The sequence below is a fragment of the Crinia signifera genome, chromosome 5 (assembly GCF_055691185.1).
Source record: "Crinia signifera chromosome 5, ASM5569118v1, whole genome shotgun sequence".
Classification (NCBI taxonomy): domain Eukaryota; kingdom Metazoa; phylum Chordata; class Amphibia; order Anura; family Myobatrachidae; genus Crinia; species Crinia signifera.
This window is the reverse complement of record NC_139221.1, coordinates 299,471,863-299,494,012: the sequence shown is the minus strand read 5'-3', so window position 1 is coordinate 299,494,012 and position 22,150 is coordinate 299,471,863. Positions and strand designations below refer to the sequence as shown.

Sequence of the window (22,150 nt, the reverse complement as noted above, 5' to 3'; positions counted from 1 at the left end):
CTTATGAGAGCGGCTCATTCCCTTTTGGAAAAAGGGGTGGTTATTCCGGTTCCCAGGGCAGAGTGGAAGAAAGGCTTTTACTCCACGCTGTTCCTGGTGCCCAAACCAGACGGGTCTTTCAGACCAATACTAAACTTGAAATCCTTAAATGTCCATCTATGGGTAGACCATTTCAAAATGGAGTCTTTAAGGTCAGTACTCCTGAGTCTGGACCAGGGAGAATTTTTGGCGTCCATGGATGTCCAGGACGCATATCTGCACGTTCCCATTCACCCGGAACATCAGACCCTGTTGAGGTTTGCTATAGGAGACCTGCATTTACAATTCCGGGCGTTACCCTTTGGGCTAGCGACCGCGCCAAGGGTATTCACAAAGATAATGTCAGTGATGGCGGCGGTGCTGAGGCTCAGAGGAATCACAGTAATACCCTATTTGGACGATCTCCTGTTCAAAGCAGGGTCAGCAGCCATGCTTCAAAGTCACTTGGCAGAGGCCATCAGTTTTTTGCAGGCTCACGGCTGGATTTTAAATTTACAAAAATCTTAGTTGGTACCATCACAGAGGCTTCAATTCTTGGGAGTCATACTGGATACCCATCTCCATCGGGTTTTTCTCCCGGAGGTAAAGGCCAGGGATCTGGTCACTCTAGTGCAGGAGATTCTCAGAGCTCAGAGCTTGTCAGTATGGAGGTGCCTCAAGCTCCTGGGGAAAATGGTGGCGTCATTCGAGACGCTTCAATTTGCCAGGTTCCACTCTCGGGTGTTCCAATGGAACATTTTGTCAGCCTGGTCAGGAAACACTCTGACCGTGAAGGCGGAGATGATAGTGCTGTCTTCGGACACTCGAGACTCCTTGAAATGGTGGACAGAAGTAGATTCCCTTCAGTGGGGTCGGTCATTACAGACCTGGGACTGGTTGGTAGTAACTACCGACGCCAGTCTCAGGGGCTGGGGGGCAGTAGTCCTGGATCTCAGGCTGCAGGGCCTGTGGACGGCAGAGGAATCAGTGTTACCAATCAACATCTTGGAGCTGAGAGCTGTCTGGAAAGTGATTTCCTTGGCGGGAGACAGGTTACGGAACCTCCCTTTGAGGATTCAGACCGACAATGCCACAGCTGTGGCGTATCTGAATCACCAGGGAGGTACACGCAGCAGATTGGCCATGTGGGAGGTGTCCAGAATCTTCCTATGGGCGGAACAGAATGTTCCTGCTGTATCGGCTATATTCATTCCAGGAGTGGAGAATATAGAAGCAGACTTCCTGAGCAGGGAGGAGCTCAAGGAAGGAGAATGGAGCTTACACCCTCAGGTGTTTCACCAGATTACTTTGATGTGGGGAACTCCGGATGTGGACCTGATGGCATCCAGGTTCAACCATCAGGTGCCCAGGTTTTATGCCAGAATGAGAGATCCGCTAGCAGAGGCAGTGGATGCCATGACTACTCAGTGGCAGGGAGATCTTCTTTATGCATTCCCTCCAGTTCCAATGTTAGCGAGACTTTTGAAGAGGATACAGGACCAGAAGGTTACGGTGATCCTTGTGGCCCCGGATTGGCCAAGGAGGTCCTGGTACTCGAGGCTTCAGAGGTTGTCTGTGGACTCATGGCGTCTACCTCTGAGACCAGATCTACTAAGACAAGGCCCATTCAATCACCTGGATTCCGATCGATTGATTTTGACGGCCTGGCTATTGAAGCCGCCATTTTGAAAAGGAAAGGGTTTTCTGACGCAGTAGTGCAGACTATGATAAAAGCCAGGAAAGCTGTTTCGTCGGCAAATTATTATAGAGTCTGGAAGACTTACATTAGATGGTGTGAGAGGCGAAAAGCTCACACATCTCACTTCAAGTTATCAAGAATGTTGGAATTCTTACAAGATGGATTTTCATCGGGCCTAAGCCTTCAATCATTGAAGGTGCAGATTTCGGCCTTATCCATCTATTTCCAAAAAAGAGTAGCCATTTTGCCGGAGATTCAAACTTTTTTACAAGGGGTATCCAGACTGAAACCCCCTTACAAGCAACCAGTAGCGCCTTGGGATCTGTCACTGGTTTTGGATTGCCTTCAGAAGGCACCTTTTGAACCTTTAAGGTCGGCTGACTTTAAGTTTCTCACGTGGAAACTAGTGTTTTTGTTAGCAGTAGCATCTGCTAAAAGAGTGTCAGAGTTGTGAGCCTTGTCATGCAAATCTCCCTTCTTAATTTTTCATGATGACAGGGCTGTTCTGAGAACAGTGCCTCAATTTTTACCGAAGGTATTCTCTGCCTTCCATTTAAATCAGGAGATAGTTCTACCTGTGTTTCAACCCCCAGAGGGTTCCAAGAAAAGGGACAAGTTGAAGACTTTGGATGTTGTGCGTGCCTTACGCATATATGTGGACAGAGTGAAGAGTGTCAGAAAGACTGACACATTATTGGTACTGTATGACGTACACAAAATTGGTTGGCCTGCTTCTAAGCAGACTATTGCTAGGTGGTTGCGATCTGTGATAGCTTTTGCATACACCAAAGTGGGTAGGCCTGTACCGGCCAGAATTAATGCGCATACCACCAGGTCAGTTGCCACCTCTTGGGCGGTTCGACATGGGGCCACAGCTGAGCAGGTTTGCAGAGCTGCCACTTGGTCATCTGTTCACACATTTGCCAAATTCTATAGGTTCCATGAGTTCGCGTCGGAGGACGCATCATTCGGGCGAGCAGTGCTGAGAGCTGCAGACCTGAGTGTACCCTCTCAAAGGACCGGCTCTGGAACGTCCCAGTGTTGAGCTGTGTCACCAGGACCATTGAAAGAGAAAAAGGGATTTTTGTAAGAACTTACCGTTCGAATCCCTTTCTCTGATATGGTGCTGGTGACACAGCGATCCCTCCCTTACGCTCAGTAAGTATGCCAGAAGTTTCATGATGTTCATGTTAAAATGGTTAAAAGTTAACAGTTTTCTGTTATAAAATGTGCATATAATATGTGCAGGCGTTTGTACTGAGTTAATGTATTCCAGTGGCTTTGAAAGATTGAACTGAAGACTCCAGGGATGCAGTAGGGGAGAAGCCTACCCTCTAAAGCTTTAGGATAGGTGCCTGGCTCCTTCGGACCCTCCTACATCCCAGTGTTGAGCTGTGTCACCAGGACCATATCAGAGAAAGGGATTCGAACGGTAAGTTCTTACAAAAATCCCTTTTTCTTCTGCCCTTTATACTGAGATATTAATATGACTCTTCACTGTAAGGACCCCAGTCATTGGTGCACAGTTGTGGTAAATCTATTCCATTGCTGGACAACTCACTATCTACCTAAATGGTTCACTCTATCAGTGACTGAGTAAGTAAACTGGCTCTCGAATGCAATTTATTAGGGAACAGGCACACATTCTCCTCTTCTTATATCAACATAGGAACTGGCTTTTATGGACTGGAGGTTTTGAGGCTTTTATGATTATTTGATTAAATTACATGTGAACATTTTTAACAGTAGATATATTACATAGCATTTTTTTTTATCCATACAATCCAATTTAATTCATGTATTTCTTTGACAAATATAGGTGACAAATCAAATTTTCAAGGCGTCCCCTGCTGGTTGTCTATAGGAATGGGTGTCTATCACAGAAATTCAATTGTTATTCTGATAAGATGCTCATTAGTAGTTAGCATGCCTCAAAACGCCTGATTCTGACATGCAGTCGGAAGGCCGTCTGAAGTCCTGGTTTGGGCACCCAAAATGCAGACTTTTCACTCATTTTTTTTCTCATACCTGTGTGAAAAAAAAAAATATCTGCTACAGCTAATGGTGCAGCAACAATTGAATTGCTCTAATAAATGCCTATTCAGTTAGATACCCAGCACACAGAACAATTGAATCAGCCCATTCAAACTCATGTCCCTAACAGATGTCACAATGGATATACTGTAGATGAGTATTTGCATCATCGGGGACTCTGCTATGTGACTGGTTGATAAGTGGCCTCACAGGTGTATCGGCCTACCGGTAATCTTCTCTGTAAGATCTATAGCTAATCCGCCCCTTGTTTCATTTCTTATGCAGATACAGCTGCAGTCACACATTGCATATATGCATGCTGCATATAGATTTAATCAGCAGAAGCTGGTTGTGCATCCTATTCACTCTGTTTTGCAAATAAGACACCAATGTATGCAAATATTCACATACTGTACGAATACCTTATTCTGGTTCACTCGCAAAGGCAAGTTCCTTCTCAAATGGACAAAACGATGTGCACTGCAGGTGGGAAAGATGTAACTTGTGCAGAGAGAATTAGATTTGGGTGAGTTATTTTGTTTCTGTGGGAAAATACTGACTGCTTTATTTTTACACTGTAATATAGATCTGACTTTGCAGTAAAACCCCACCCAAATCTAACTCTCTCTGCACACGTTACATCTGTCCCCCTACAGTCCATTTGAGAAGGAATTTGCCTTTGCGAGTGAACCAGAATAAGGGCCTTTGTGTGGCGTGACTTATAGGGCAGTATTTAATGAGGCCAATTCGCCATGTTTCATGGCGAATTTGTGCTTTTTTCACTTTGGAAGGTGATTTTTTGTGTCAAAAAGTGAATGAATCATCCTATTCAACGTGTACTTTTCGCCGACGGTGAACAGTGAATGAGGAACAATTCACCGTCTGATACTGTCCGCAACTCGCTGTGGTTTTTTAATGGGTTTTTCAATGTGATTCGCCATGAGTGTATTCAATGAGAAGATGGCGAATTGCTTTCTAAGTGATTTTCGCCGTGTGTCACCGTGTAGCAATCGCCATCTTTTCATGGTGAAGTGGAATGTGAACTTTTAAAATAATGTTTTTGTTTTTTAAATTTGGTGTGAAAAAATCAGGAATTTTATTCTGAGGAGGGGCATGCTATTTTTATTCATGTGCTTACAGCACATGAATATATATTTAATTTTAAAAAAATATATATAATTTTTTACACATAGCAGCTAGCAGGGGGCTGGGAGCCGAGAGCCGCTCATTAGATATTCATATATTCACTGCTCCCGATCATTACATATGCACGATCGGGCGCAGTGAATACCTGGTCCCCTACTGGCTCTCCTGGGGGGCAGCCTGTGCTGCCTGGATCCCGGAGAGCCCACCTCCCCCCCACATACGTTCTGGGGCAGGCAGGCAGACTTCCATCTCCCTGCCTGCTGCCGTCCTCAGGCTCCCTGCGTCCGCCGCAGGGGTTCACATTCGTGGTCAGGGGCAGCGAGCCCCTGCCTCATTGAATAGTGTGTAAGGGAGGGCTGGCAGTGAGGGCTCCAGCCCTCCGGAACACGGCGAATGTGCAGCGAATTCTAAACAGGATTCGCTGCACATCGCGATTAGGGACATTGAATACTGCCCATAGTGTACAGAGTTTAGATCTATGTGGACACCTCTGTATATTGTGTGTGTTTGTTATCTTATTGACTGACTATCCCTTTTTAATTGCTCCTGTGGAAGAACCTCCCCTGTAGCATCTGAGTGCAACCATGGTATTTCTCATTTATTACTCTGCTGTGTAAGTAGCAGTGATAGAACCTCCCTCTACATCTGAATCGGGCCCAAGGTGCCAATATACATGCATTTATTTGCTTTTCACAGTATCTGGCCCTGTGCCTGTAAAGAGAACCAAAGTGGATTTCCTTATATTTTTAAAGTACATTTTCAAGATGTACTATGCCATGGACAGTGATAAAGTGGAGAGTATCAGCCAATCTGCTCCTAAGTGCCATGTTACAAGCTAGGTTTGAAAAATGCTAGAACCTGGTTCTCTCTCTCTCTCATATTTTTAAAGGCTAATCTGTTTTTAAAATGCGGACAACTGACAAATTTGTATTGCCTGAAACGAACCAATGTGATCGGCCTGTTAGCCTTACTACGAACCAATGTGCTCGGCCTGTTAGCCTTACTACCTTAACTCTCCTTAATGTAAGTCGCTGTGTGTATGGGCCAGAGCATCCTGATGAGCACTTCTGCCATATAAATCTGTAGGGATGCAGCATATAGACAGAACTATTATTCTCATATTTGCAACCTTTCTACCTTTATTTATTTGTGATGCGATGCTCCACGTCCCGAACACCCAGAGCAGAGCAGAACCTTCTTTGCATATAAATAGAAAAAAAAGCTCTGAGTTCTATAATTGCAATTTATAAATTTACAGCTGATATATTGCGCTCAGTGTTCCCTACTATTCTATCAGAAGTGCAGCCCTTGCCTAACCCCAATATTGGCACCGGCACATTCAGCAGAATAGGTCTTTTCAGCGCCGGAGCAGTAAGTTGTTTTCTAGAGCGACTCCTTAAAGAAGTAATCAGTGCCGTTGTTTGGTACCGAACGCGCCTTTGTCCTGCTATCTGTGTAATCAGGAATTGCTTTGTCCGCTCGCTCTTGCCGGATTGTATATACGCGGAGATGTATGAATTGAAGGAATTCTCTATGGCTCATTGCTGTGAGGAGACGAGGAAGAAAAATGTTTCTTTTAGAATTACATTATTCTTGTTGAGAGCAAGAAAGGCAGCGTGAAACTAATCCTCTTTATGCTACGCTTGTATAAAGACATTTATTTAGGAGACAGTGGGGACTACTTATTAACAAGTGGCAAAAATATGTGTTTTTCTGTATTTATCAATAAAATGTGTCTGTTTCGGTGGAGGCTTACGGGTGAATTTACTGTTTTACTGGATATGGATGGGTACTGGATATGGTCGGGTACTGTAGGCCCCTGGCTGCGAGCACCTTCGGCAAAGTTTCTGTTTGCTGAGGTGCTTGCAGCCTATGAAACCGTTATGGTCATCAATGTATTTTTTTTTTTTTCAATTTTACAAATGTTAATAAAATACAAATAAATGGATGTTCTCGACCTAAATGCAAAAAGTTTAAGATAAATGGCAGCACAATTGACCAGAAGTCCATTCCTATATAAGCCTGGGATATTTATTGGGGCTGTCTTTAGGGCAATATATTTACCATCCGCCATTTTGGATAAAGGGTTCCGATTGTCCTGCAAACTTTTGTATTGAACTTAGTGTTCATTCTAGCACCCACCAGCTTTGAAATCCAATGCAGTTCCTGTTCCCTGCCTGGGGTGTTGCTGTCTGCTGTGGTGTTTCTAGCACAGGTCTGGTTAGCATATCAGTGCTGATATACAGACCACACTATGCTAGAAGCACTACAGCAGACAGCGACACCCCAGGCAGTGAAGAGGAACTGCATGGGTTTTCAAAGCTAGCGGGTGCTAGAATGAACACTAGAACTCCTCCTTTGAAGATGGAGGGTCTGGTTCTAGGCGAAAGTCCCTTTTATTTGTAATCCATAAAGTAGGCTTGAAGATGGACCATTAATGGGTGCCCGAGGGCAGTGGTAGCTTTCTCCAAATCATGGCGAGAAAAGAGGTACACTAATTTGGGGTCCATGTGATGACATCTACACCAAAAAAGCATGAAGAACTCATGTCAACCTTGCCAACATTTTGCTTGTGTCGCAGGGGGGAGGTATACTTACCGGACCCCTGGCAGGATTACCTCCATCGGGATGACTGCGTCAGTGTTCTCGTCCTCCGGTCATCCGTATGCATTCCTTCTAAAACCTCCCATCTATACACCACCGGTTCTAAGATAGCTCTACCTAAAGTGTGTGCAAATTGGAAAGAGCACAGGATCAACTTTAAATGTCAATCCCACCGACAAGCTTAGAGAGTCCATACTGTCTGGGCCATAGGGCAAGTGCTAGGTGGGGTGATGTTAACTAGCGCATTTCACAAGAAAGATGGTGGCATTCTCTCTCGGGTGTTTGACCATGAGAATTTGAGAGTACACCGGAGTGAGAGTAGTGCAGCAAGGTCACGATCCGTGACACGTGGACACAATCCTTTCTGGTGCATGCCTTCGGTGTGAGTTGTACAAGCATCTAATTGGTTAGTAAAGTTCAGATGGTCTAGATATAATGGGCCTCTATTGTGCCTATAGTCACAATGTACTGATGTTCAGCACACGCGTCGGTACCGTACTCTACATGCGCTGTCAGATCTAGTAAGTCCACAGATGTCAGGTCATTAACCGTATACAGATTTTTGGGTTGCTTTCCAATGGGATAATGGTGGCCTCTTGGTCCCAAAAATGAGGTGTTTCCCTCAGTTTTGTGGAGTGCCAAGGCCAGGGCCTCCGCATATACTTGCTGACTTTTGTTAGCTCGTCTCCGGAAAAAGCCCGGAGAGGCGACACAGAGGCTGCATGCTGGGGTGGGTGGGGACAAGGCTGACTTGAAATGACGCTATTTGAATCCTTTTAGAATCCCCTCCACTAAGAGCCCCGAAAACTGCCATTTTTTTAAGTAGCCAAGAGGGATCCGGGGAGCATGCAGGAGACTTGCGCACCTTCTGGGGTGGGGGGAGAATGTTGTTCCGGATACCTTAGCGCAGTGCTGCGTAACCTCATGCCTCAGAGAGCATTATACATGCATACGAAATGTATCAGGTTCTTCTTGCTACATTGTCATATGTTTGGTCACATGGAGAAAAAGAAGACTCATTGTGGGGGCACTCTTAGGGTATTTACATGTGTATATGTTAATATGATTATCTATAGTTATCAAAGAATCGAGGGAAAAGAGGGCTGTAGAGATTGTGATAGTGCTTAAAACTTAGCTTTTAATAATCTTAGATTAATATAAATTAGTACAAAAAATATTCAAATTACACAATTAAAGTTTAAAATATGCACTGCAGCTCAACGTAATGTCCCTGTCTATGAGAAAAAATCTTCAGTGAGCAAATTCAAGAGCTCATAATACAGTACCTATGTCAAATTTCAGGCCCAGAGCTCACAGAAATTCACCGCTGTGTTGGTAAGTTTCAAAAGAGGTAAAAAAACAGCAATAACCTGTACTCAAAGTGAAACTTAGTTTCAAAGAGTCATATATCAATAAGTATTTAAAGTGTAACGAAAAGCAGCCAGCTAGTCCACACCAATATAAATCCAATAGCTGATGTGACTAAAAAAGGTAACAATTGTACAATCCTAAATAGCACAGATTATCAAGTGACTATACTCATCACAGTTGTAGGTGTAGTCAGGGTCCCATTGTTAGATTGTTAAGTCTTAATTTGCCTGTAATGTGGCACTGTAAATAGTTATCAGGTCACAGATAAATATTTCTTAAGAAAGAAAAAAAGGGGGTAGTTGGGTACCTAGTAGCTTGCAAGTGTCTATATCTCACCCAATTTTCATTCTCCCACCATCATAAATTTAGAGGATGGTGGATATGGGAATCGGGGAGAGCCTCTGCAAGTGAAAAGAGTAAGATGGCCAAAGTTCCTTCTGCTGCTCATCCAGTCAGGTTGTGCGTTTGCTGTTGCTCACATGAACATTGCAGCAACCAAGCACAAAAAGACTCAAAGAGTGAGAGAGGATTAGTTGCCCCTGCAGTGCATATTTTAAACTTTAATTGTGTAATTTGAATATTTTTTGTACTAATTTATATTAATCTAAGATTATTAAAAGCTAAGTTTTAAGCACTATCACAATCTCTACAGCCCCCTTTTCCCTCGATTCTTTGATAACTATAGATAATCATATTTACATATACACATGTAAATACCCTAAGAGTGCCCCCACAACGAGTCTTTTTTTTCTCCATGTGACTAAACATATACTTACCTCTGACTCCGGGGAGCACCTCCAGCCTATAAACAAGTTAAAGTAAGGAGTTTCCTCTTTTCCTTGGAAATCTCCTTAATAACTTAGATCAAACAGGATCTGGACTTCTCTTATAATTATTTACTCCACTTACAACAATAGATTGATAAATATCTAAACTAGTGGAGTATCCAGTGCGGAAACCAAAGAAGCCATACATTGTCATATGGCATACATTGCTGCTGCTTCCAAAGAACAACAGTACTTGCTATGGCCGCACCTGAATCTCCCCCATTATTTGGCTAATACATGACCTGTGCAGCATCCGTGCTCTTGCAGAGAGACAATAAAGCACAAGGTCCAGTAGGTCCGTGTGTGCGTTAGCCAGTGTTCCCTGGATAGTGTACAGTGCTGTCATTCATATGCATAGCTGCCGGGTCTGTAATAATAAGGCTACTTTATTCACCCTGTGATATTTAGGAGCCTGGCACCTCTTCCATAGCAATGGTCAGGTTTCCCAGCTCACGCATTATAATTCTGTTTATGAAACCGTGTTCACAAAACTATGCAAATGTCCCTGCTTGCCAGCGCTTCAGTTCCTATGTCAACTTTTGGAGATGGCAATTTATTTTATCTCCTGTTACCACAGGCCCCGAATTTCACACTGGCTGCTTGGAACCAAAATAAAATGGTGTGTGTACATATATGTATATCTGCCAGTCTTCTTTTCCAGTTCCACTACAGTTGTGCTCATAAGTTTACATACCCTGGCAGAATTTGTGATTTTCTGGCCATTTGTAATAAATGATAACTCAAAAACTTTTATTTCACTCATGGTTAGTGGTTGGGTGAAGCCATTTATTGTCAAACAACTGTGTTTACTCTTTTTTAAATCATAATGACAACAGAAACTACCCAAATGACCCTGATCAAAAGTTTACATACCCCAGTTCTTAATACCGTGTATTTAACATTTTACCATCAATGACAGTTAGAAGTCTTTTGTGTAAGTTGTGGATGAGGCTCTTTATTTTCTCAACTCCAGAACCATCACTTTATTCTGCGGTACTTGTGAATTATCCGGGCGCCCGATGTTGAAATTGTATTACAGTACATTAAGAATACGATGCGACGCGGTTTCCCTTGAAATTTCCTTGAAGACAAAATTGCGTTGCATTGTATTCTATTGTATGGTATACAATGCGATGCAACGCGATTTTAACAAATTTTGCCCAATTGTAATCCCGCCCAGGCCACTATCAACGCGAACCCGAAGCGTGGCGAGTGGCGTCGGTACGCGTCCCCCGACCTTTTCATACCCCCACTATCCACGTCGGCATGGAGTTGAGAATATAAAGTGTGGCGAGCGCAGCGAGGGGACGCGGACACCTGTGAAGCCCGCGCCGTCCCCTCGGGCGGCTCGCTGCGCTCGCCACGCTTCGGGCTCGGTGGCTCGCTACGCTCGCCACACTTTATATTCTCGACTCCACGCTGACGTGGATAGTGGGGGTATGAAAAGGTCGGAGGACGCGTACCGCCGCCCCTCGCGCGCTCGCCACGCTTCGGGTTGGCGTCATTAGTGGGGTGGCTTTAACAATGGGGGTGGTATTTCACTTTTTGGGGGGTTTTGGGCTTTTTTACATTGATATTAATGTAAAATCGGGTCCCAGGGACCATTTTACATTGATTCCAATGTTAAAATCGGGTCCACTGCTAAAACCGGGTCCTTCTCTCGTCACGTCGCATCGCATGCCATTTGTTTAACACGCGATGCGACGCAACGCGATTTTTCGGACCCGATCAAAATATCTAATGACATGTCGACCTCTCAGCATGTCGACCTAATGATTGTCGACCAACTTATGGTCGACCAAATGATCCATACCCATGTAACCAGGGACCAAGGGTTGTTTGTCTCCCCAGGCAAAGCTTTATCTTAGAAACTTTGCATAGAGAAACTGCACAAAATTCCCTATTAAATCAGTAATGATAATGAATTACAGATGATAAGGTGCAATTGCTGCACTCACCACCACCCGCACACAATACAGTTTTCCAAAAACCTCAGGTGAGCGTGTGGAGGAGGTGTCAGTAGTTCAACACCTGCCTTTTGCATCGAGTTGAATAGGCGCCCCCCAAGTCTGGAGCCCCTAGGCAGCTACCTAAAGGTAGAGCCAGCCCTGTGCGTAGTGTATGGTGCCAAGGTCCAATCAGTTTGTTTTTGGGAATTTGTGAAGTGGGGAAATAAACCTTGGTCGCCTATAATACACATGGGGGCGTAGCAGCGGCCTGTCATTGAGGTGAAGGAGGAGGGTTACCCTGCCCAGCAACCTGAGTTGGAGTTGGACACAAGTAAAACCCTTCTTTTAGCCTGGGTCGGAATGCTGGGTTGCTGGACCCGGGCTTTTACAAATGGCGCTCTCACACAGAGACCTGGGTTGACCCGGCAATAAGTGATGACTTAATGGACCTTTTATGAATCATCCTCTACAATCGACTCAATAATCAATAATCTGAATTTTTTAGGTCCAAATAAGAAACTTAACTGGTAAATTTTGTATCACGATTGAGGGGGGCTACTTTGAAAACATGTCGTCTAGCTATTGGCCGTACTATAAATATTTGATGGAAAGTGACAAATTACTACATTTAAAAGGCTAAGGGGATATTTCATGTTATCTGGATTTTTCGACTACCCGTGCCACCTTAATTATGGAAAACGCTAAAGGTGCATACACACTGGGCGTTTTTGGCCAGCATGTATGCACAGCGATAAAGGGGAAATCACTGGGCTGAAAAAGGCTCTGTGCAATCACACTGATATCGCCTGTCCAGTTTATTTTTCCCGGGGTGGACGGCTTTCCATAGCAGGACGCTATATATATCTGTCCACCCCATCACTCATCTGCTGGTAATACCAGCAGATGAGTGGCATTGGTCGGCTATGATGTGGGAGCGTGCTTCTGCGCCCAGCGTGTATGGACCTTTAGTCCCAAGCATTTTTGTTGCTCCCCTCTGGCAGATGCCCACAGAGAGGATGCTGAAGAGCACTTCGGAGGAGGGAAGTACTGTGATATCATTAAAATCCGCCCCCATTCAATCCAAATGCCACGATCCCGAGTCGGGGGGAGGGACATACACGAGGGGGTGCAGGAGACTTGCTTGCCTTGACGGGTGTCAGGAGGGCCACTCCATTCTCGAGAGACTACTGGTCATTTCGGGAGGGTAGGCAAGTATGACACTACTTTGGACCTGGGACCTGCCCATCAGAACATTCTCCTTTGTTTCCACGCAAAAATCTTTAACGTGAAATACTGCACTACTTCCCTTCTCATTTTAACTCCCAATACATCTGCAATAATAGCTTCCTGTATCTGTTTTACCTTCTTGGAAACCTAAATAGGAAATACAGTATGTGGTGTGTGTTATGGCTTTAAAAAATATCTCTATACCTGTATTCATTAATGCAGAGTCTCGTCCTTTTCTTCAGCTGAACGGAACTATTTTTTTTTTTTTTTAATAAATATGGGTCCTCTTTTGGCTTTGCCTCGTGCGATATCGAACCTGCTGGCTCTGGAAAACCACTTATGCCCTTTTGAATGAACATAATTGATTCTGCTCTAGGAAGATCTTTTTCCAGTCAGGACATCAGGAAACCGTTGGATAAACTCACCATCATTAGTGTTCAGAAAAAAGCAACGGGTTAATTTTCCGCTTCTGACTTGTGATCTCCCTTCTTAACAATTATAGACATTCTGGTTGATTCATTAACGGCACACGCCGGGCGAGCGAATGTCTGCCCTCGCGCGTACATTCCGCATTGCGAATGGATGTTTTGCATAAACCCATTCACAAGGATGCGTACAGGGGCGAATCATTAAATGGATAGCCGACCATCAAATTGACTGACCTATATATGCGCTGTCCTGTGAACAGTCCCACCTGCCCCCGGCAGGTAGCTGTCCGCTACTTGTGCTCAGGGACGCCAAGCATTTTCGTGGGTGTGTCAAGGAAAAGCTGAACGTCACCACGCAAACATCATCGGTCCCCAGTGCGGATATGCCTGGGAACGAACAGATCAGAATTACCCCCTTTGTTTCTTGAGCAAAACAACAGTGTAGATCAGTGGTTCCCAACCCTGGTCCTCAAGTACCCCCAACAGTGCACGTTTTGCAGGTCACCACACAGAATCACAAGTGAATTATTAGCTCCACCTTTTAAATTGAATCAGTGAGTAATGAGTGCACCTGTGCACCTGCCGGTGACCTGGAAAAAGTGCAACGTTGGGGGTACTTGAGGACCAGGGTTGGGAACCACTGGTGTAGATTATGGACATCAGTGAAGCAGTCAACAGTTTATCCACTAATACTGATATGAGAGGTCTAAACTTTAATGGGGCCTACACACAGGGCGATTTGAGGGCATCTTCTAAGTGATCTCACTAGATCTTTTAAAAATGCCCCGACATCGCTCAGTGTGTAGGGGCCATAGCGATGGCTATTGCCGTCGACTAATATCCAGCATGGCCGGTGTTCTCACTGGCCCCAACAGATCGCTCAGCACATAGTTCTGACCCGTCGCTGTGTGCTGTGTGATCTCGCTGAGCGTTCTGAGCAATCTAGCATTGCTCAGAACGCTTCAGTATTTCCCCCTGTGTAGGCCCCTTAAGTCAAACACAAATTCCTTAGAACATTGGTGTAAAATGTAAGGATTCTGTGACACCATGTTTAATGCGGTCTCCTGTCTCCCTTCCAGTGATGCACTGGTGTGTATTGTGTCGCCATTTTTCAAATGACATTGCTAGGTATGCAGTTACTACAGTGTGTTTGATGCATCCTCACAGCATTAGAAGAGCCACCTTCACTTTCTATTAGACCTCTTAAGAATGTAATATGTGTGCGCAGAAGCAGTACAAAGTACAAGTGTAATAACCTACTATACAGTGTATTGTGTGTCATGATGAAGCCCACTATGGTGAATTTGTTAACAGTGGTGAATAATTCCCAGCATCCTCGGCAGCTGCACAGAAAGTCTGTAGCATGTCACATGACCTATGTCAGGAGGAGGGTGAGCAGTTGGACACTGCAGTTGGTGTGGAGAGGTCCAGGCAGAAAGAGTATGGCAGACAGAGGGAGCATGGAGGACGCTTATACTTACTGGGGGTATGCGGATACGGCTCATCCATTGCTGGGATTCCCTCTCAAGTTATTGCTGTCACCTGTTGGACTGTAAATGAATGAAGGAGATGTGTGGTGAGTCCAGCCCCAAAATACATACATACCTGTACAAGCCCAGGAAAGAGGTTTTCTCATATTTACCTGCACAGATGTATACAGTATTAAAGACATTTTACCTCAGAAAATGACATTTTACCTCATAGAACTAAAGTCTGCTATGTTTATACACAGCCACAGACAGAAAAGAGACCTTTTACCCCAGAAAGGCTGTAATACGCTCTTCTCTCACCCAAATGTATATAGTGAAAGATGTACTATCCCAGGAAGGTGTAAAGGCACTAACAACCTAATGCAGAGTAACACAGAGGGCGGGATGTACTAATGGGAAACTGCGGTAAAACCCCCGTTTTACCGCATTATCCTATGTACTATTACCCGGCCGCCACATCACCGCAGTGTAGGGTATCGCCACCTTTGGGTGGCAATACCCTATAGAAGCCTATGGGCTTCTTTTCGCCGCCCGACGCCTCCGCCGAAAAACCCACCGACCCCCCTCTCCCCCTCCCTCTCTTACCTGGTCCAGGTCCTCCTGGACCCAGAAGGTAACACCTTCCTCCCCCTAGTGACGCAGCCGGACGTCCTTCCGGCTGCAGGGGGGGAGGAGGAGGCGCCGGGGACGAGTGTGGTATGATTCACCGACAGTCGGGATCCCGACTGCCCGGACTCAGACAGCGTGGCCAGCGCAACAAAGCCCCTTGCGGGCTCGCTGCGCTCGCCACGCTGCGGACACGGTGGCAAGCTACGCTCGCCACCTATTCTATTCTCCCTCTATGGGGGTCGTGGACCCCCACGAGGGAAAATAGCCGACGGCCGTCGGGAACCCGGCCATCAGTGTTTTAACAGTCGGGATCCCGACGTTGGGGTTAATGACTGTCGGTATCCCGTCCGGCAGCCCCGGGGACAGCTTGCTTAGCTGTCCCCGGCATGAGGGATGCAGGAGGGGGCAGACCCCCCTCACACCACATTCCAGGTATCGCGGGGAGCCTCCGTCACCGCATCACGATGCCAGACGCATATGATAGTACATATGCGGCGGCCAGGCGGTGAAGGGCGGCGATGTATATTAATAAATCCCGCCCAGAGACTGCCAGCAATTATTACCTGATTCACTCTCACTTGTGGATTACAAATACAGTAAGCCCATTGCCAGGATACTCAGTGCGGGACTCCAATCTACAAAACACAAATAGACGCTTTTTTTATAGTGACTACCTAATACATAGAGAGACTAAGTAAAAGTTTACAGCTGCAGCAGGTATATTATTGCGCAATAATAAAGAGGTATTTTAGCATATAATACTGATAATATTGTAATTTTGATAATTAATTAATATACTTTCCGGTTTATTACAAGAAGACCAATGAAGTACTTGAATTGATTGGCTTCCTGTAGCATACCAAGCGTCAGAGTGAAAGCTCCACCATGTGATTTGTGAAACGCGTTGGGGAGCTCATGACTGCAGTGGTGTCGCTCACAGTTCTATTCCTTTTTAACCTATGGAAATTGTCGACAGTTAAAAGGTCGACCACTATTGGTCGACAGTCAAAAGGTCAACATGACATGGTTGACAAGTTTAAAAAAAAAATTGGAGCCGACATGTGTCGTCATACCCTACCATCCACTACGGCGTAGTGGTAGAATATAATAGCGTGCTGAGCGCAGCGAGGTTCCGTGCCCAAAGCATGGCGAGCGTAGTGAGGGGACGCGGTACACTAAGATGGCGTCCATACAACCTATGTTAACAAAGACACCCCAAAAATTGCAAAACTCATGACGACCTTTGAATGTCGACGTTTTGACCATGTCGACCTTTTATTTGTCAACCTTTTGACCCTGTCGACCTTTTAACTATAGATCAATAGTGGTTGACCTTTTGACTCTAGACCTAGACATGGCAGATCTAATATACCATAACCGTCTAGGTCAACAGTCAATAGGTCGTAGGTCGACCCCTATTGGTTGACAGGCAGAAAGCCGACACAATAAAAAGTTTGACAGGAATTAGGTCGGCAAGATCAAAAGGTCCAAATGGAAGAGGTTGACATGGAAAAATGTCAACATGACTTTTGTTAGTTTTTTGACTGTTGACATAGGGCAGCATGGACCCCATATTAGTGTACTGCATCCCTTCGCCATGTCGGCCTTTTTCCATGTTGATGATTTGCTTGTGTTGAAACATTTGACAATGTCGACCTTTTTCATGTGTTGACTGTTGACCTAGACACTATTTATCTAATGACCCTATACCTTTCCAAACCATCCTTTTGTTTTCTGACGTGTTCTGCAAATATGGCCTACTGTTCCCCATACCACCTGATCAGCACCAGCTACAAGGGGCGGATCAAAGAGGTCACCCATACCCAAGGTTCTGAGGGGCTGTAAGCATGGCGGCACCTAGCAATGATTTCTATCCATCCCCCCCGTCTGGATTCCTGGAAGGAGATCTTACTCTGACCCCTTCCGCGAACCCTCCAGGGCTTGGTAACTTGTCCGGCTACCCCATTTATTAACAATATTTATACTAAAATAATGTGAAAAATTGTGTTTTCACACTCTTTTTTAACATTTATTTTAGTTTCACCTGAATATATTAAAGGGCTTTTGGAGCAGTTTTTTTGGGGAAAAATTGTTTCAAACCCTTTTATATACCGTACTTATGGGAAATGCGGTCTGGGCAAACTTACAAAAAAATAGCATTGGGCCCTGTCATAGTAAAGCCACACAGGGTTTAGATGGGAATCGGGACTTCTGTCCCTAGGCAGAGAAAGCTGTGTGGGAATTGGGGCAACAATGATCAGCTTGTGTGTCTGATGGACACCCAGCGCTGATCACTGGATAAAAATCATACTCCCCTCCCCAGGGCCCTAGGATTGCTACTCCGGTGAGGAATGACGGTCTCCAGTGCATCCTGCATCGCTGTGACTCCAATGCAGTAAAGTAATGCTGCATCGGGGGTAACGGGAGAAGGAAGCCTCAAAGAGCGGTAGAGCTGCAGGAGCCGATCCCTGGGGGGGGGGGGGTTCGATGAGTATAAATCAGTGGAGGGGGGGGGTCGCAGTGCGCAGAGGAGGGTGGGAGCGACAGTACAGTATATTTCCAGAAAAAAATCCCGTTTGTGCTGCGGGGACCCATCACAGGGACAGAGATTTATCGCAAACTCTGTCAATGCATGCTATAATTGATACACGTGCAATGTATGCAATTATGGCATTTCGGGTTTAGCTACTCATAATCCTGGGTGTATTTTACTATAAGGAAACATGTGCCTGGGTCCTCAATGTTCTAGTGACATCCACTACATGTTAATAGCTTTGGGACTGATTAAAGATTAGTTTGGGGGGATGGGCGGGCACATAAAGAACCGGACACAAGCGAGACTGTGTAGAGGGGGCGTGTAAGTGGGCTTGTGGCTCCTGATTGGTGCTTCCCTTTACCACCAACACCATTGGCACCACCTCTGTAGCCGTTTCACAGTGATCACTTAGAATTCTGGGGCACTTGGGTGGTAATGTAACTTTAAGTGGAACTTAAAAAATGTCAGCTGTTATAGGAAACTGTTCTATCATCGTTCCTTTCCTTGTGTTCTGTCTTGTTCTTTCAAGTTCATGTGTCCTTTCCATAGCTGCTCCCATTGTACAGAGAATAATTTGTTGTTTTACCTTGTAAAGTCTGTCCCTTTCACACCATTGATTTTGGCTAATCTTATTTACTGCCTTATTAACGCTTCAGACTATTATTTATATTGCCCATTACAGGCGGTAACATTGTGCTTGGGTTGTATATACCAATGTACTGTAAGCACATGCCTGCGGCAGCATGAATTACGTGCTAGTGAGAACAGTTTGATTGGTAGGAATAATAGCAATACACTATCTATACAGGCTAAAAAGCTGTGTGATCATAACCCCAAACACCACGGTCTGTGCCCCCTTAAAACACAGAATGAATCCTCCCCAATACAATAATTCCTGGCTTCCTGAATAGGACCTCAGAATGCTTCAACCAACTACTAATCAATTGAGGATGCTTTCACGCAGCCCTTCCATCGGAACACCTTTTTTATAAAAAGTTAATGCCCTCTGAAGTTACATGTGACTGCTGAAAAAATAATAACAGGATGATCGGAAACTAAAGTATCTGCACTCTGTCCTTTTATTACTATTAACCCATACTACTGTGGAACCGTTTTCTGAGCATGTCGGGCGGGATGAAAATAACGAAAAAATGCAATAAAAACTAAGTCTTTGGGTGGTTTACTACATTTCACATACGTACTAAGCAGTGGCGGTGCCACTGGCGGGGTACCACTGTTCAAAATTCAAATAGGGGATCCACACCAACTGCCACCCCAAATACTGACAAACATCAAAGGCCAGGACTCACTGGCAGTGGTTGTGGTTTCCATATTTGAATTTTGGACTGCACTGCATCTCCATCTCTAGGGACACTATGGGAAGGGTTAAAGGTAGGCATTAAGGGGAAGGGTTCGGTTAGCTTGTGGTCTCTTTAACCCCTTCCTGACAGAGCCAGTTTTTGCGTTCCTGACAGAGCCATTTTTTTCAAATCTGACATGTTTCACTTAAGTGGGGATAACTTTTTTTTGCTTTTACTTATCCCAGTGATTTTGAGATTGTTTTCTCGTGACACATTGTACTTCAAGTTAGTGGTAAATTTGGGTCGATACAGTCTGTGTTTTTTTGTGAAAAATACCAAAATGTCGTGAAAAAATGGAAAATTTTGCAATTTGCAAAATGTCACATTTTCTGCTTGTGAGACAAATAAACATACCACTCAAAATAGTTAATAACTAACAAAGACCATATGTCTACTTTATGTTGCAATCATTATTTCAACCTCCTTTTCATTTTTTTGGACACTAGGAGGCTTCAAATATGAATAGCAAATTCTCAAATTTTCAAGAAAATTTCAAACACTGATTTTTTTAGGGACCAGTTCAGTTCTGATGTGACTTTGAGGGACTTGTATGTGAGACACCCCCATAAATGATGCCATTTCAAAAACTGCACCCCTCACAGTATTCAAAACAGCATTTTGGAAGTTTGTTAACCCTTTATGTGTTTCACAGGAATTAAAACAAAGTGTAGGTGAAATTTCAAAATTTCTTTTTTTTTGCAGAGTTTCAATTTTAATACATTTTTCTAACGAACACAGTAGATTTTACTAGAGAAATGTGACTAAAAATTGATTCCCCCAATTCTTTTGTTTTCATAAATATCCTATATGTGGCCCTAGTGTGCACGTTGACCAAACCACAGGCTTCATAATAGAAGGAGCACCTACTTGATTTTGGAGCCTCCTTTTTATGAGATTTTTTTTTAGGCACCATGTAGGTTTCTAGGCACCATAAGTGCTAAAAGTTAGGAACCTCCCCCACAAGTCACCCCATTTTGCAAACTACACCCTTCAGGGAATTCATTTAGGGGTATAGTGTACATTTCAAACCCCCAGGGGTTTCACCAATTTTGATACAACTGGGCTGTGAAAATGAAAAAATTTAATTTTTCATTTTCACAGCTCAGTTGTATCAAAATTGGTGAAACCCCTGGGGGTTTGAAATGTACACTATACCCCCTGATGAATTCCCTGAAGGGTGTAGTTTGCAAAATGGGGTCACTTGTGGGGGGGTTCCACTGTATGGGTGCTTCAGGGGTCATTCAACCAGAATCTGTGCTGCAAAATCCAAAAATCACTCCTTCCCTTCTGAGTCCTGCCATGCACCCAACTGGTATTTTTTGGTCACATGTGAGGCATTGCCATACTCGGGAGAAATTGGGGCACAGATTTTGGGGTGCTTTGTCTCCTTCATTCCTTGTGAAAATGAAAAATTTTGAGCCAGATCTGCATTTTTGTGTAAAAAAATGTAATTTTTTACACAAAAATGCAGTTCTGGCTCAAAATTTTTCATTTTCGCAAGGAATGAAGGAGACAAAGCACCCCAAAATCTGTGCCCCAATTTCTCCCCAGTACGGCAATGCCTCATATGTGACCCAAAAATACCATTTGGGTGCATGGCAGGACTCAGAAGGGAAGGAGTGATTTTTGGTGGTGGAATGAATGGTGGGTGCTATGTCGCATTAGCAAGACCCCCGAAGCACCAATACAGTGGAACCCCCCCACATGTGACCCCATTTTGGTCACCAGCTTTGGGAGGGGGGCTGGCGCTGCGGCTGGTGGGGGGCTGGGAGGGGTGCTGGCGCTGCGGCAGCCGGGTGGGTGGGAGGGAGGGGGGCTGCCGGGTGGGAGGGGGGGGGGGGGGGCTGGCGATCGGTGGTGATCGGTGCTGTACTTAACAGCACCGGTCACCACCGATCACTGTGTTACCGAGCGGCTTAGCCGCCGGTAACACAGAAAACGCTGCAATTGGCTGTTCAAATACATTTGAACAGCCAATCGCAGCGATCGCCGCGAGGGGGGATGTCTGCTGTCAGGGACAGCAGACATCTCCAAACTGTCACCGCGTCTATAGACGCGGTGACAGTTTATAAAACCATGACGTATATATACGTCTTCGGTCGGGAAGTACCTCCCGACCATGACGTATATATACGTCATATGTCGGGAATATCTGTCTGGAAGCATATATATATATATATATATATATATATATATATATATATATATATATATATATATATATATATATATATATATATATATATATATACATATATATATATACACATATATATATGTGTATATATATATATACATATATATGTGTGTATATATATACATATATACACATACATATATGTGTATATATATATATATACACATACACACACATATATATATATATATATATATATTTATATATATATATATATATATTTCATTCCATTCCATTTTTTTATTAGTTACTGCTGCGGCTTGCGGGGGGGGGTGGGAGGGGGGAAGCGCTGCGTGCGCTGAGGCTGTTGCTGCTGCTGGGGGAGCCGGGTGAGCCTGCTGCCCCGGAGCTGCCGGGTGAGTGCCGGGTGGGTGGGAGGGGGGTGCTGCTCATCGGTGGTGATCGGTGCTGCACCGATCACCACCGTTTTCTGTGTTACCGAGCGGCTTAGCCGCCGGTAACACAGGAAACGCTGTGATTGGCTGTTCAAATCTGAACAGCCAATCACAGCGATCGCCGACCGGGGGGGGCACCCCTGCCCCCCCTGGGCGGCGAGGGGGGATGTCTGCTGTCAGGGACAGCAGACATCTCCTAACTGTCACCGCGTCTATAGACGCAGTGACAGTTAGAAGCCATGACGTACATGTACGTCAA

At 44.7% G+C, this 22,150-nt stretch overlaps 1 protein-coding gene across 3 annotated transcripts in view; it reads left to right on the top strand.

Moving 5' to 3' along the window:
* Positions 1-22,150, top strand: part of RUNDC3B (RUN domain containing 3B) — a 209,372-nt gene that overhangs the window by 36,251 nt on the left and 150,971 nt on the right. Inside the window, exon 1 of one of the 3 annotated variants that reach the window (XM_083189372.1) lies at positions 14,713-14,879. The exons of the other annotated variants lie outside the window; for them this stretch is intronic. Coding sequence (XP_083045498.1) covers positions 14,860-14,879 — 20 coding nt within the window. The 5' untranslated portion in view covers positions 14,713-14,859. Of the gene's footprint in view, positions 1-14,712; positions 14,880-22,150 lie in introns of those variants that run through there. 3 annotated transcript variants of the gene reach the window in all.